Here is a 15,670-nt window from a genome sequence, read left to right as displayed (position 1 = left end):
AATAGAATTACCATATGATCTAGCAATCCCATTTCTGGGTGTATACCCCAAAGAATTGAAAGCAGGGTCCTCAAGAGGTATTTGTACACACATGTTCATAGCAGCATTACTCAACCCGTGTCACACTGATGGATGAACAAAATGTGGTATATACAACTGAATATTCAGCTTTAAAAAGTAACTTCTGACACGTTACAACATGGATAATCTTGAGAACATTATACTAAGTGAAAAAAGCCAGTCACAAATACTGTGATTCCACTTATATGAATCCTTAGTCAAATTCAGAGGGAGTGAGTACAATGGTGGTTGTCAGGAGATGTGGGGAGGAATGGGGAGTTGTTTAATGGTTAAGTCAGTTTTGCAAGATGAAAAAATTCTGGAGATTGGTTGCAAAACAAAGTGACTACATAATACTTAACCATAAACACTTTAAAAAGATTAAGATAGCGTATTTTGTTACATATATTTTACTACAATTTTAAAGTAGGTGAATGTGCTTAACTCTACAGGGTGGTAAGTACATTGCTTTTGACTCAAAGCTAGAAATCTATATCTTGGCACCAAATAACAAATTACATAGCTTCTATTTTTTTGAGATAGTCTCGTCTGTCGCCCAGGCTGGAGTGCTGTGGCACGATCTTGGCTCACGGCAACCTCCACCTTCTGGGTTCCAGCAATTCTCGTGCCTCAGCCTCCTGCGTAGCTAGGACTACAGGCGCCTGCCATCATGCCTGGCTAATTTTTTGTATTTTTAGTAGAGACAGGGTTTTGCCATATTGCCCAGGCTGGTCTCGAACTCCTGAGCTCAGGCAATCTGCCTGCCTCAGCCTCCCAAAGTGCTAGGACTACAGGCCTGAGCCATTGTGCTGGGTCTCAAATTACATACCTTCTTAATAAATGAGGAAGATTTATCAATTTTGGATCAAAGCCATAACAAGAGCTATTTAATGAATGCCTTCTAAATGCCGTGCACTTCACAAATACAATAGTACCTTTAATCCTCACAAGGCAGGTATTTCTATTTTAGCTACTGTTATTATTATTTTTTTAAGAGATGGGGTCTCCCTGTATTGCCCAGGCTGGAATACAATGGCTATTCACAGGTGTGATCATAGCATACTACAGACTTAAACTCTTTGGCTCAAGTGATCCTCCTGCCTTGGCTCCTGAATAGCTGTGACTGTAGGTGCACACCACTGTGCCCATCTTTTCTATTTTATAAATAGGAAAACTTAGGCTCAGTAAGATTTTGGGCTTTTGTTAGGGGAGAAGTGGCAGAGCCAGAATTTAAACCCAAGTGTGTGTGGCTCCAAAGCTCATGTTCATTCCCCAATACCACAGGCCTTGCCAGACATGCTTATGTTGGGACCATTTGATTGTGGTATTTCTTTAGCCTTAGTCTGCTAAAGTTCTAAAACTAAAAAGGTAGGGGGAAAAAAGAGACATCACCTTTAGTCATTCTAGATCTATGTAGCAGGTATTATTCATTACCTGTAGCAGATAAAAGGCAACCATTATTATTACTGATGTCATTCTAAGTAGATTTTAAACATTTGGATGCAATCCTTTTATCATGGAAATATTTAATTATATCATATATTCTTAATTTTAGTTAAAATCATGTCTGGCATGATGCCTTTAGCAACTTCTTACCATCCATGAAAAGGTCCTTTTCCATAGTCTTAAAATAAGTAGTATTTACTAAGTTTACACTTTTCAATATGTAGATATTAAAAAAAAGCTTGATTTTATAAAAAGGTGGTAATGTTTAATTCATTATGAGACCTCCATGTGAGATTCTTTCTCTCTTCTAATATTTTCTAAATACTTACTCATAGCAGGTACTGTCCTAAATGCTTTATATGTATTGGCTCAGAAACTCCTCCATATTATCTACAAGGTGGTACCATTTCTACTCCTACTTTATAGATGAGGCATAAAAAAGTTAATTAATTTGCTAAAGGTTTCACAGGTGATAAGTGGCTGAGCAGGGTTTTAAAGTCTGATTTGAGTTTGTGGTCTGGTGGGCAGTGTGGCTCAGTGGACAGGAACCTGGGCTTTTTCCTGTTAGAGATGACATAGCTTTTAGCATAAGAAGGATTCCCCCAAACTGATGACAAGTACAACTTGAATGCATATATAAATAACATTTATTAACTTAGGCTGTACAATATATTGATTTAGTCAAATAAAAAATACCGTACACAAAAATTGAAGTAAAATCTGTAAGATGCCATTCAGACTGAATTTTATATTCTGAATAAGGGACTGCCATTCACTTAAAGCAAAATGGCTCCAATTCCGTCTATCTATCTATCTATCTATCTATCTATCTATCTATCTATCTATCTATCTATCTATGAGATAAGTCTCGCTCTGTCACCCAGGCTGGAGTATCTATCTATTTATTTATGAGATAAGTCTCGCTCTGTCACCCAGGCTGGAGTGCGGTGGAATCTCGGCTCACTGCAACCTCTGCCTCCCACGTTCAAGTGATGCTCCTGTCTCAGCCTACTGAGGAGCTGGGATTACAGGCATGCACCACCACACCTGGCTAATTTTTGTATTTTTAGTAGAGATGGGGTTTCACCATGTTGTCCAGGCTGGTCTCGAGCTCCTGACCTCAGGTGATCCACCCACCTCGGCCTCCCAAAGTGCTGGGATTACAGGCGTGAGCCACTGCGCCCGGCCTCCAATTCCATTTTGTAGGAGAGCACATAAGGCTATACCAATCAGGCACTGTGGCTGGTCTAATGCTCACACCAGGGGCCAGCCCACTGCCCAGACTTAGCCTCCAGGTAGGCTGCTTTGCTATTTAAAGACAACAGTCTTAGGATCCTTATTATAAAAGTTTAAACAAAATCCCAAAGCCGTCAAGTCTTCCTGGAGATGGCAATGTACTATCAGTTTGGAATGTATACCAGTCTGGAAGCTGAAATCACTCTGCTGTAGCCTTTTGAGCACTGGCAGCATTTTCCAAAATTTTTCTTTTCCATTCTTCATAATCCTGTGTCAGATCTTCATATTTCTGTGGTTTATGTGGCATCTCCTCTACCTTCTCCATTTCTGACAGAAAATTATCAAAAGCAATTTCAAAATTCTTAGCTTAGAAATGAAATTTTAAAAAAGGTAAACTTGTTTAAATTGTCTAAAATAGAAAAGATACTGAAAGAAACAGCAGTTATCACTTTTTTTTGAGATGGGGTCTTGTAATGTTGCTCAGGCTGCACTCAAATTCCTAGGTTCAAATGATCCTCCCACCTCCACCTCTTGAGTAGCTGGGACCGTGGCTGGGACTATAGGCTCACACTATCACACCTAGCTTAGCTATCACTTTTTTCCCTCCCTTACACTCCAAGCATTCCAAGACATCTAATAATAGCTAACGTCTATCAAGCACTTAACTGGTGCTTGACAGGCACTGAACCAAGTACTTTAAATAGCATTATTTCATTTAACCCCTACTACACTCCGTAATAGGTGATAATATTAATCACATTTTATAGGTCAGGAAATTGAGGATCACAGAAATTATACTTTCTTAGAATCCCATAGCCAGTGGTTGGGCATAGTGGCTCATGCCTGTAATCCCAGCACTTTGGGAGGTGAAGGGGGCGGGTCACTTGAGCCCAGGAGTTCAAGACCAGCCTGGGTAACATAGTGAGGTCCCATCTCTATCAAAAATACAAAAATTAGCCAGGTGTGGTAGCACATGCCTGTAGTCCCAGCTACTCGGGAGGCTGAGGTGGGAGGATGGTTTGAGCTCAGGAGGCGGAGGCTGCAGTGAGCCGAGGCCGTGCCACTGCACTCTAGCATGGGTGAGAGAACCAGGCCATGTCTCAGAAAAAGAGAAACCAAAAAACAAAAATCAAACAAACAAACAAAAAACCCAAAAAATCACATAGCCAGTAGGTGGTATTAAAACAATAATGCAGCCATTTGCCTGAGATTGTCTTTGTAGCTAAAGCTCTTATAAGCAAACTGGAACCTAACTTGGAAACATTTCTTTTGTCGGGGAAAAAGAACCTCCGAAAGACAAAAATAATCCCCAGCCAATCACAAACAGCCAACCAGCTGACTTGTTATACAACTAGGGACTTCCCATCAGACCATGCCCAGGTTTAAGACAAATACCTAGCTGTAGCTGCCCAGGCTGGTCTCGCACTCATGGGCTCAAGCAATCCTCCCGCCTCAGCCTCCCAAAGTGCTGGGATTACAGGAATAAGCCACTGTGCCAGACCAGCCATATTCTTAATTACCCAATAACGATGTTACTTCCATTACTGATTGCTTGGAAAACTGGTCTTATCAAATGATTCACAGTCAGAATTTACTTAAAACTGGACTCCTGTCAGGCAAGCTGCTAGAGCAGCACTGGGCTGTTCACTGCATAAAATGTCAACGTCAGTACCGTGTTAGTAAAACTTACCCTTTGCTGGGGCTTCAACCACTATCTTCTTTCTCTTCCGTAGTGGAGTAGCTACATCTCCAGGTTCTCCTTTAAGAAGTGTTATCAAGGTTAATTTTTCTCCTGTTCTCAATTTCAGTATTTGGGCATGTTTTGGATCACAAATAAAATTAGACATCTTAACTGATCAAATATGAGGAGAAGAGAAATGATCTTAGACCTCTCTTTTGGGCCTCTTGTCAGACTTGAGAATCATTTTCCAGGCATAGATTCATGGAATCATAGTTAGAAACATCAATAAAAACATACCTGGTCCACATGTAATACGGAATTTAGGAAGCAGCCAGTTTACATATTTGAAAATATTTGACTTTTACAAGCAAAAGTACTACATTTTCAAATGACGCATTCTTGAACTACAGAATACTTACTGTCGACCTGCTGTCCAATCTTCTCTAGTTGTTTACACAGTCGATCAAATATAGCTTTTTTTACACCGGATGTGGCTACCATTTTGTTTTTATCCACTTTCAGCTTTAGAATCCTACAAAACAATTTCATAAGTTGCTTTTCTCAAGCGCTGTACAGTTTTCTTCTCTGGGCAACCAGATAATCAACTTATTTTCTTTTTGACCATGCTTCAAGAGCCTCTGTCTAGTTTTTTTCCTTCATTCCAAACATGTTATTATCTATGCTAAGTTGTTTAGTTGTTTATTGGACTGAGAGTTAAAATGCACATGGGATCTGTTTTATAACAAAAGGGGCACATAAAAGACATTTGCTGTAGTGCTTCATGACTTTTAGAACTCTTTAGTAAATCTCAGATTAATTTAATGAATGACAATCATAGGACTTTTTTGTTCCACTCATTTTAACTCACAGGATATTTATATTACAGGAATGTAACAACCCCACCCCACCTTGAAAATAAACTTTCCTAATAAGACTCCACAGCAACCACTAATTACAAACACAAAATAAACTTTTTCTTCAGAATAGACCTGTCAAGACCTTTTCTTACTCAGCGTAATATGGTTTCAAAAGTAGAGTTGACTATTCTGTTTTCTACAATATCAGCTGCACTCCCTCTGTATATGCACATACTTTTGTTGAATTGAAGAGATGTTTTCCATAAATGCCAATTAATACTCCTAGGTATGTACCTAATAGAGCCAAGCATACCAAAATTAGTGGGTAGGTAGTGAGAAATCCATTCTTTAAGGGCCAACTACATTTTGTTTTCTAAGGAGTTTTCTGGCAAGATAAAAATAAGATAACTTTAGACAAAGATTATCAACAATTACTAATATTTCCAAGGTAACATTTCAGCATACACATAGATAACCCACAATTGTAAGATTCAGATGTGAGAATTTATCACTAAAATGTTATAAATTCCTTGAAGAACAGTTGTAGCCAGTGTTTTTTTTTTGTTGTTTTTTTTTAAGAGACAGTGTTGCTGTGTTGCCTAGGCTGCAGTGTAGTAGCGTGACCATAGCTCACTATAACTAAGAACTCCTAGGCTCCAGTGAGCCTTCAGCTTCAGCCTCCCGAGTAGATGAGAAGCCAGGACTGGAGGCATGCGCTGACACCCAGCTAATTTTTTTTTTTTTTCTTAAGAGATTGGGGTCTTATTATGCTGTCTAGGCTAGTCTTGAACTCCTTGCCTCAAGCAGTCCTCCTGCCTCTGCCTCCCAGCGTTGGGATTACAGGCGGGAGCCACCACGCCTGGCCCAACCAGTACTTTTTAAAAAATATGAGCAGAAAAATCACATGTGAAGACTGTTTTAATGACAGATATCATCTCTTACAAAAGGCAGACTGAAATCAGAATTCCCAGCATATGTATACAGCTGCTATTTGGCTAGTGGAATTCTGGCAACACTAGTTCCAAGTTGTTAGCTACATTATGGGATAAACTGGGAATATAGTCACTTGGCCAATATTCCTAATATTATTTCTAGGGGAAAATATGCTCTGAATTGATATCAACTAAGTTAGAAGTATTCCTTGGGGATGAAAAACCCACTTGTAAATTGGTAACTTTTCTGAATGTTTAATGAAATACCTACTTGCATGCTGAAAGCAGTGCAGCAGAAGTGAAAAGTGGCCTGGATAAGTCAAGATCCACTTGCTGTGTCTGGGGAAGACTGGACTCATAGCTAAAGGAGAAGTTATTGCAGAATTATCTGTTAGAAAATATTATTTGAAAAGAGACTGAAAGTATCAACCAGAACTTACAAGCTTTTAAAATGGATATGTGTGCTGTCACTTAACATGAGTCATTTTTTTTAAGACTGAAAATTAACCAGAATAGGACAATGGATAATTTGTATCTATCAGTATAAATTTTCTGGTCCCCCCCCACCCCGCCCGCCACCGCCGCCCCGCCCCAAGACGGAGTCTTGCTCTGTCATCCAGGCTGGAGTGCAGTGGTGCAATCTCGGCTCACTGCAACCTCCACCTCCTGGGTTCAAGCAATTCTCCTGCCACAGCCTCCCAAGTAGCTGGGATTACAGGTGCATGACACCATGCTCAGCTAATTTTTGTATTTTTAGTAGAAATGGGGTTTCACCATGTTGGCCAGGCTGGTCTTGAACTCCTGACCACATGATCCACCCAACTTGGCCTCCCAAAGTGCTGGGATTACAGGCGTGAACCACCACGCCCGGCCTATTGGTATACATTTTCAATTAAGGTTCTTTATGCCCCATACCTTTTTAGTATCTTTGAAGCCATGTTCACTGCTTCTGTACAGCTAAACTGTACAGCTAGGTCTCTTATTCCAATATTTGAATTCAGGCCCAGTAAACACTCAAAAGATTTAAGACAGCTCTGATATGTCTCCTTGTTCAAACCAGAAAGTTTAATTAAATAAGCCTGTGAAAGGAAAAACACATACACAAATCATAAAAACCTTAAGTTCTATATATTAGTACCCTTAAACACTTGTTTAATAAGCAGTATAACTTTTCAAAATTAATTTTGTGGCAAGTCACTCTACCTAAAGGTTTAGCTTCATTTAGTCAAAAAACTGGTAATCATGTCAGGCTGAGGAAGTACTGCTTTCAAAGAGTTCAAACTATGCAAAGGCAGGCAGTCATGCATATGCACAGATGATTTAAAATTATAACACAATATTAATATAGTCAAAATAGGCAGTAAAAAACCACAGGAAACACATAGATGGTTACTTGTGTTTATACAAAGGTGCTAACGTGTAATTTATTGGGAAAAGGAAGGAGAGAAGTAGCGGGAGTGGAGTAGGGGGCGGGGTGGTGTGTGTGTGAGAGAGAGAGAGAGAGAGAGAGAGAGTGTGTGTGTGTGTGTGTGTGCAGGAGAGAAAGAGGAAAAGGAAACTAGGAAAAGAAACAGGAGGATCCACTGTGGGAAACCAGCTCTGTCTGGGAGACTTAAGGAAAGTTTCAATGTAACAATAAGGCAAGGTCATGTAAGACAAATAGGAGTTTGCCAGAAGAGCATTGCAGGAAAAAAACAAGGTATTGCATTTTCAAAGCCACAAATCATTGACGTGCAGAGTCTGTTAAGTGAATACTGCAGCTTGAGGCCAGGATTCAAGAGAGGCTGGAGAGTTTGATGGTCATCAACAAAGCTTTGTTTTTAGTATTACCATTTAATGAGTGTATCGTTATGACACAGGTGCTGTGTTAATGGTGTTATGTACATTTAATCCTCATAATAATCCAGCGAAATTGGATATTTTATCTTCACTTTATGGATGAGGACACTGGAGGCTAACAGAGGTAGCTAGTGTGGAGATTTGATCTCAACATGCAACTCCTCCTGACTGACCCCAAAGCTTGTTCTCTCAAACACTGTGACATTGGAAGAAAAGCATAGGGGTTTGGAAATACGTGCTTTAAAAGGAGGGTAATGCTAGCAGCAATGTGGAAGATGGCATCTAGCCGAGAAAGAGGTGGTCAGGGAAAACAGTGAAGAGTAAAGAAAACATGGCAAAAAAATATTTTCCAATGCAAAATGATTCTACAGTATTTCCAGAATAACACACAAGAATACCCAGGACAATTCTAAAACAAGAGTTTTTACTAGGGTTTAGTTCAACCAAAAGTTAAAAGAGCTTCAATGTTGCACTGGATTATTCAGACATTCGGTGGGACCTACTTACCCTGTCCAAGGGGCACTTCATCCAGGAAGCTGCAAGGTCCAGGCACATGACTGCACTGCTGGTCTCCGTGGTGCGTGCGGAGAGGCCCACACACTTCACCCGGGACAGGCGCAAGTACTCCTCTGCTTTCCTGGTTAAAAGGGCAGTGTGTTCGCTACAACTTATTCAGAAGTTTGCTCAACACGTTGGTAAACAATGAATACAGCCTGGTTAGCTTCACACTAAGCCTAACTCCTGTGGCTCGTTTATCTGGGGCTGGGAATGAAGGTCATATCCTCTGGTGAGAGGAAGACAGAACCAGCACTGCCTCCAAACATCACTGTGCTCAAATGCTTTCAGGCAAAAGGAAGTTAAATTTTGACCAAAAAATTACCCTTCTTTCCTCCTTCCATTACTGGAACAAGCATGAACTATCAGAGACAGGCAGGTTAGACCAGGGTTCCTCCTTTCCTCCTATTTCCTTTAAATCAGTAGTTCTTAAGCTTGATTGTAGGCGAAAATCACCTTGGGGACTTGCAAATTACTGGGTCCCAGGCCGAGTTACTGATCAGCAGGCTTGAGGTGGGACCCAAGAATTTGTATTTCTAACAAGTGACAAGATGATATGGCTGTTGCTGGTCCAGGAACCACATTTTGAGAACCACTGTTCTAAATGACTACCGAGTCCTGCAGGTTTGTCTTCAGATCTTTTAAGTGCTGTTTTCCTTGCCTTCCCTCGCCGGACTGCTCCACGTTTTAGCTACAATGGCTTTATTTCGAACCCCGGATCCCGCTTCCCATCTCAAGGCTTTTACAGGAGCTGTCGCCCCTGCCTGGGCTGCTCTTGCCATATCTTTCCTCGCCTAGCATCTGCCATCAATCCGGCCTCAGCGGGAACGGCGCCTGCTTTTCCGAGTTTTGTTTGTTTCTTTGTGTTAAAGGCAGCCGCTAGGCCGCGCTCCACCTCAAGCCCAGTGGCTCTGGCGCATTGCCCGGTTAAGGTCTACACAGTCCTCGCCCTTACAGACAGCGGGGTCTGCGCCTCGTTGTCGGGTTCGCCGCTATAAACCCGACTGCAGTAGGCGTTGGCGGAATGAACGGAAAGTTCTCCCTGGCTCATTTTTTTGCCACCGTGTGCCACCCACGGACAGGGCTGGCTGTTCCCAGGGACGTGTGCCATCGCCGTTTGCTATCGCCCTTCTTGCCATCTCATTCAAGCTCACGGCCGAGAAGTTTTTCTTGAAGTAGGCCCTAAACCCCGCCCGGCCCCAGCGCTCCCCGTCACTCCCCCGCCGCCCGTCGCCTGGGAAGGGCGCGGACCTCACCTGAGGGCCCAGGGCCGCGAGGCGGAAGCCCAGCCCTGGCCTTGCGCGGCCGAACTCACCTCAGCATGTCGGGCTCGGCGAGGCCCAGGCGCGGGGCTAGGCGCCCGATCAGCTCCGACCCCATGGCGCCGGCACTAAATCGAACAACTCCCGTGAACGCCGCGGGTCAACGAAACCCGCGCGCAAAGGCTGCACCGGCCAGTGAGAGCCAGGCCCCACCCCCGGCGCATCTGGATTGGTTAGGACAGGACGTTGAGACCGTCCCACAAACCAATCAGGGTCTTCCTTTTGCGCATGCGCATCAATAGCGCAATCGCCAACGCAGATGCGGTGAACGTGGACTTGTCGTCTCCCCCTCCTTCCATTCCTTCTTGACAAACTCATCACACACTGCCTTTCCCTCCTGTTGTCTCCTGCCTGCCGCCGGGCGATCCCCACTGCCCTGCACTGCTCCGCCCACTCTCGCACGCTGTGGTGAGACTGGCTGGCGCTCAGCTCCGTCCATCTAGCGTTAAGTGACAGGGCCAATAAGCACGCGAGACTCGGGTTCCTAGAAGTAGGCCAATCAATGAGCCGCCTGTAGGGCCCGGGGGCGGGGCTAGGGAGGGCGGGGCTTGGAGGGGGCCGCAGCGTCACATGACCGCGGGAGGCTACGCGCGGGGCGGGTGCTGCTTGCTGCAGGCTCTGGGGAGTCGCCATGGTGAGTGCTGAGGGGGCAGTGGCACCTCGGTCGACCTTCCTTGTAGCCCCTGCTCTCTCCCACCGCCCCGCACTCCAGCGAGTGGAGAAGGGGCCCCACAGACCGTTCGGGATTAAGACCAGCCCGATTTGGCCTGCGGGATAGGGGACAGCAGGAGGAAGGCCGCGGGCAGGCTGATCCGGGCCGGGGTGGGCGGCGGCTCTTGGCTGCGGCCGTTGCTGAGAGACGGGGCGGCCTCTCTGTGGGGTTGACTTGGCATGTAGGCTTTGGGGTCCATGAAGGCCTGCGGCCTCCTTTAAGTGGAATCGGTCACCTGCCTACCACGAGGGGACCGGTAGTCCTAGGTCTGAGCGTCTGGCCCCCGGGGCGCGTGGAGGCCTTGAGACTCGGAGGTGGCGCCGGGACCCGCCCAGATGTTGCGTTTCTACCTTTGTGCCTAGTTGTGCTCGGCCGTCCCCACGCCCTCCTGGAGGGGTCGCAGTGGTTCCTTGGCCTTTCTTGGCCTCATACCCGCCTTCGGCTGCAGTGTTTGTCAGCGAGTTCTGGGGACCTGCTTACATGAATTTCCTGGAAGGACTCAGGCTGTCTTCTAATCCTGACGGTCGCAAAGGAGACTGATTGTTTACTTTAGCATTTGTGCATTGGGCGCACCTTGCCTCTTTTGTCTCGCCATTGATGAAATCCAAGTATTTGACTTGCTGGAAGCAGTACTTCTCCTTAGGGCCCGTCTATGACGGCAGCAAATCGTGGTGTGGCTGTTGGCCGGTAAACTTGAACTTCCTCAAAATGTGAATCTTTGTGTCTGGTTCCCACAAAGGCAAGTTGTCACTTGCATTTTATTAGCGTTTAACATAGCCTGCACTGTGTAAATAAATTTTTTGAGTATATACTGTATGTCCGCTTCAATTACCTTACTCACTCTGTGTAGATAGGCTTCTGTAAATCTGTGAGCCTGGAAACAGATTTCACTTTAAATGTCTTAATGCCAGAAAGGATTAAGTGTTTTACAAATACTATTTTCATATAACATGTTGCCGTACAAGGTGATTTTGCCTGTTTCTCAGGATTTTTATAATTGGGAATTGATACAAGACCGGCGCAAAATTTAACTTTAGGATTTGTGTGTTTCCAGCGTTTATGGATTGACATTTATATTGTTTTGTAATGGAAAACACTTAATTGAGGATGTATTACACACTCCGATTCTTTGTTGGGTGAACCAGTTGGGAGCAATCAGCCAGACACACAGTCTTGTCCTCATGAATTTTATTGGGAAAGGAAACTTGAGTATTCGTTCTTTCACAGTCACTGTCTATAATTTAGGCAGCTCGCTTAGTCTTCTTGGTGTCGCACTTTTGCATCCGAAAGCAAGTGTTGGCGGCCCCTTTGGCCCTTCCCAGCCCTAAAATTCCAGAATCCACTTCAATTCATCAAACATCTTGTGTGCCTTCAGTGTCACGGACTGTGGCCCTGGGTACCAGTGTCGAACTTAAGAGGCTACTGGGGGAGACACGCTTGTAGAACTTAACTGTAATACAGTGTGTGGATTGCTTTACTAACATTGTCAACTCAGTGCTTTGGGGTCATGGAGGGATAGTTTTGCCTGGGGATTTTGGGAAGGACTACAGGAAGTAACGTGAACTGAGACTATAAAGAGGGTGGAAAGAAATTCTCCAGGTGGAAAGAAAAGGTATTGCTAATAGATGAAGCCAAAACGTTCAGTGTGCTCCATCAGAGGATTCTTGGGGATATGTATTGGAAATGAAGTTAGAGCCGTTTGGTGTTCAAATTATATTTTGAAGTTGTCATGCCCTCATCATCCTTATTTCTCTCTACTTCAGTTGTCAATGTATGCCATGTCATCATTTTTAAAATAGTTCTTTCATTAACGTGATATTCTGTACCTTTGTTTGAAGAAATGAGTGTTACATTTGGTTTACATTGTACTGTCAGATTACATCTACAGCATATGAGCAGGGAGGTTGAACCACAATAGGTTTCTAACATAAGTGGAGATAATTATTTGTATCTAAACTGAATAATAATTATAGCACTTATTAAGTGCTTATTGCTAAGTAGTAGGCACGTTTTGAGCTTTGGTTTCATTTGTTCTTCATAACAGTGGTGTACTCATCTCTGTTTCATAGAAGAGGAAAGAAAAGCACATTGTTTGAGTGGAGAGTAGTTTTCCAAGTGATCAGTTCATGATCTTTGCTTTGCTCTGCACATTAGAACCGTAGACTTGAGAGGGCTGTTTGTGGGTCTCAAGCTAAAATGGGACTAATCACAAATGTTAATTTGATTCCCATTCTGTAGGGTTTCCATTTTCTTCTGATTCATGTAGCTGTGAAGTACGGTCATTTACAAATGGAAAACCACTTTCATGATTGAGGAAACATTGGTTAATTGGCTTGTGTTTAATGATAGCGTGCTCATATTATAACTGTTAAGGCTCTATGTGACACTTCATAGTAAGGCATCAAGAATAGCCCTTATAATAGCTGTTGCTAGCATAACTACACTGTTTTATGAGTAATATATAAAAATAGATTGCTTTACTATAGCTTTATGTCTTCACTTGTAGCTTACTTTGTAATGTCATATTCTGTAATCTTCAACATTTTGTATTTACATTTCTATTTTAAGCTGAGTTGAGACAAAATAGAAGAATTTTCCTAAAATTGCATTCTTTTGTTTATACATCTCTAAATCTTTCTAGTCATTCTATACAAATGTTTTTGGAACTGATTGTATCCTCTTTGTAGCCACAGTTTCATTTGCTATATAATAAAAATTATCATATACAACAGCCAAAAGGTGGAAACAACCCATATGTCCATGGATAAACAAAATGTAGTGTGTGTGTATATATATAGATATATAATGAAATACTTCGTTTTTAAAAGGAGGGAAATTCTGACACATACTGCAACATGGATGAACATTGAAGATATTATGGTCAGTGAAATAAGCGAGACATAAAAGTAAAAATATTGTATGATTTCACTTAAATGAAGTATATAGAGTAGTCAAACTCAGAGAAAAGAAGGTAGAATTGCCTGGGGATTCGGAATGGGAGTTTAATGGCTACAGTTTCTATTTGCATTTGTAAAGATAAAAAGTTTTAGAGATAGATGGTGGTAATTGTATTAATGTGAATGTACTTAATGCCACTGAACTGTACATTTAAATGTGGTTAAAATGGTAAATTTTAGGTACATTTTACCACAACAAGAAGTCATTTTTAATTAAAAATATCCAGATGTATCATAAAGAAAAATAAACAAAATTCAGATGTATCACTGTTTATCTCTAAATGGATCAATTGAACTTAATGAAATCCATTGATTCAAATTATTATTAAATCTATTGCGTCCAGAGGTAAGGAGCCAAAAAATTCCAAATGATGGCCTAGTTTCACTAAAGTTCAGAGAAGACTAGCCCATGATGAATAGTAAATTTCATTAAGTCAGAATCTTTAAATGCTGGTGTCATCCTTGCCTCTGAAACCAGCATTTTATGGTAATAGTTCCACTGGGTTAAATTCATGTTCCCTTTAAGTGAAGTTTAAAAGATACCTAACTTCTTCTTTGAAATTTGTTTGTGCTTCTGAGGAAGAGTGCTTGCAGCAGAGCTCAGTTTACTAGAGTTTTTCATGGGGGAAAAAGGGGAGATGCATGGTGTTGTTCATTATTCAGTTAATATTTTTCTCTTTCCAAAGTTAGAACAAGAGAAAGTTTTCAATTTTTACAAGCTATGCTAGTTCAGAAGTGGGTTTTATGTTATCAAGTTTCTTTGTTAATCTCAAAATGAAATGTTGTTTTGCTTTTCTTAGAGAATGAAACAGACCAGATTTTACTTGCAGGTTGATGTGTAAGTCCTTGCCTTCCACCTCTTCAACTCATTGTGTGAGAGGCATTTTGTCTTTAGTCATTGTTTGAAAAAATAAAAGTGAAATGACATAACAAAAAATTAACCATTTTAAAGTGAACAATTTATAAAGTGGCATTTAGTATGCTCACAATACTGTACAATCACCACCTTTGGTTTCAAAACATTTTCCCTACCCCTAAAAGAAAGCCAGTGCCCATTAAGTGATTATTCCCCTCAGCCTCTCTCCTGGTAATCATCAGTCTACTTTCTGTTCCTATACAGAATATTTCATATTAGAGGAATCATACAATATGTGGCTTTTTATGTCTAGCTTCTTTCATTTAGCATGATGTTTTCTAGGTTTGTTTATGTAGCAATACTTCATTCCTTTTCATGGTTGAATAATATTCTGTAATTGTATGTATATACCACAACTTGTTTATTCATCCATTAATTATTCAGTCTTTTTTTGTTAAATATCTAAACATTCTAAAACCAGTGTATTCATTTATGCAGTGAACATTTGTGGAGCATATTATGTATCAAGCAGTGTGTTGGATCCCAAGGATGTAAAAATGACCGTCATTTATAATAATAATGTGATACATGCTGTGGTGGAGATGTAAACAGTGTTTATATGACTTGAAGAAGTGGTTAATTCTTTTTGGCATGGAGATTGAATTCATTTTGCAAGCAGATTTTTGCTGATGGCAAAGAGAAGAGTGTCTAGATATATTTTGTCCACTGTAGCTGTAGATCAGTATATCTGAAATGGTGTAAGCTATTTGAGGACAGTGCTCTTTATTGTTTTCTACTGTAAGTCACTAACAATTTTGGCTGTTTTATTTCTAGACTGTTTAGTCTTTTGTTAAATATTGCCAAGGAGGGGCTGGTCACTGTTCTCATAAACTAGTTCCTTAGTCTGTCTAAGAATAGACTGAAATGCAGATGATAAGTAGTCTAGAGGAAAAGAGAGGCTTTAGAGATTGGTTTCGGCTATACCTATCACAAGATTTCGATTGGTCAGATGGCTATGTCTGGGTTGGATTCAGAGTGTGTTAGCAGAACACAGCCATGAACTACCACTGCAAGTTTCTTTGAGGCCAGCCTACTTTCTGAGAGAGAGGCAATTCTTTGTACACATACTATTCTTCTTTGTCAGTCTTATTCTGTTAACTTCAGCGATGAGGCATGACTCTGTGTGCAGCAGCTGTTAATAATTGGTAAATGGGCCG

At 41.7% G+C, this 15,670-nt stretch overlaps 2 protein-coding genes across 2 annotated transcripts in view; one reads left to right on the top strand and one right to left on the bottom strand.

Annotated features, from left to right (window-relative positions):
* Window positions 1–2,135: 2,135 nt before the first annotated feature.
* On the bottom strand, window positions 2,136–10,414 carry ORC6 (origin recognition complex subunit 6). The gene is made up of 7 exons (XM_003819790.6): window positions 9,922–10,414; window positions 8,559–8,688; window positions 7,128–7,291; window positions 6,484–6,573; window positions 4,843–4,955; window positions 4,433–4,501; window positions 2,136–3,069 (listed from the first exon to the last, which is right to left on the bottom strand). Exons 1-7 carry the CDS (start codon window positions 9,984–9,986, stop codon window positions 2,942–2,944), a joined length of 759 nt encoding a protein of 252 aa, XP_003819838.4. The 5' UTR covers window positions 9,987–10,414; the 3' UTR covers window positions 2,136–2,941.
* A 29-nt stretch (window positions 10,415–10,443) lies between these two features.
* The window catches only part of VPS35 (VPS35 retromer complex component), a 29,564-nt gene continuing 24,337 nt past the window's right edge, over window positions 10,444–15,670 (top strand). The window contains exon 1 of the mRNA XM_003819788.7: window positions 10,444–10,562. Coding sequence (XP_003819836.1) covers window positions 10,560–10,562 — 3 coding nt within the window. The 5' untranslated portion in view covers window positions 10,444–10,559. The remainder of the gene's footprint in view (window positions 10,563–15,670) is intronic.

Source organism: Pan paniscus, chromosome 18, assembly GCF_029289425.2.
Source record: "Pan paniscus chromosome 18, NHGRI_mPanPan1-v2.0_pri, whole genome shotgun sequence".
NCBI lineage: Eukaryota > Metazoa > Chordata > Mammalia > Primates > Hominidae > Pan > Pan paniscus.
This window is presented reverse-complemented; position numbering and strand designations above follow the sequence as displayed.

Coding starts and splice junctions, on each gene's coding strand:
- ORC6 (XM_003819790.6), bottom strand. CDS start 9,986: ATGGGGTCGGAGCTGATCGGGCGCCTAGCCCCGCGCCTGGGCCTCGCC. Junction 8,689..9,921: donor GCCGAGCCCGACATGCTGAG/GTGAGTTCGGCC, acceptor CCTTTTAACCAG/GAAAGCAGAGGAGTACTTGC. Junction 7,292..8,558: donor TGAAGTGCCCCTTGGACAGG/GTAAGTAGGTCC, acceptor TTCCTTTCACAG/GCTTATTTAATTAAACTTTC.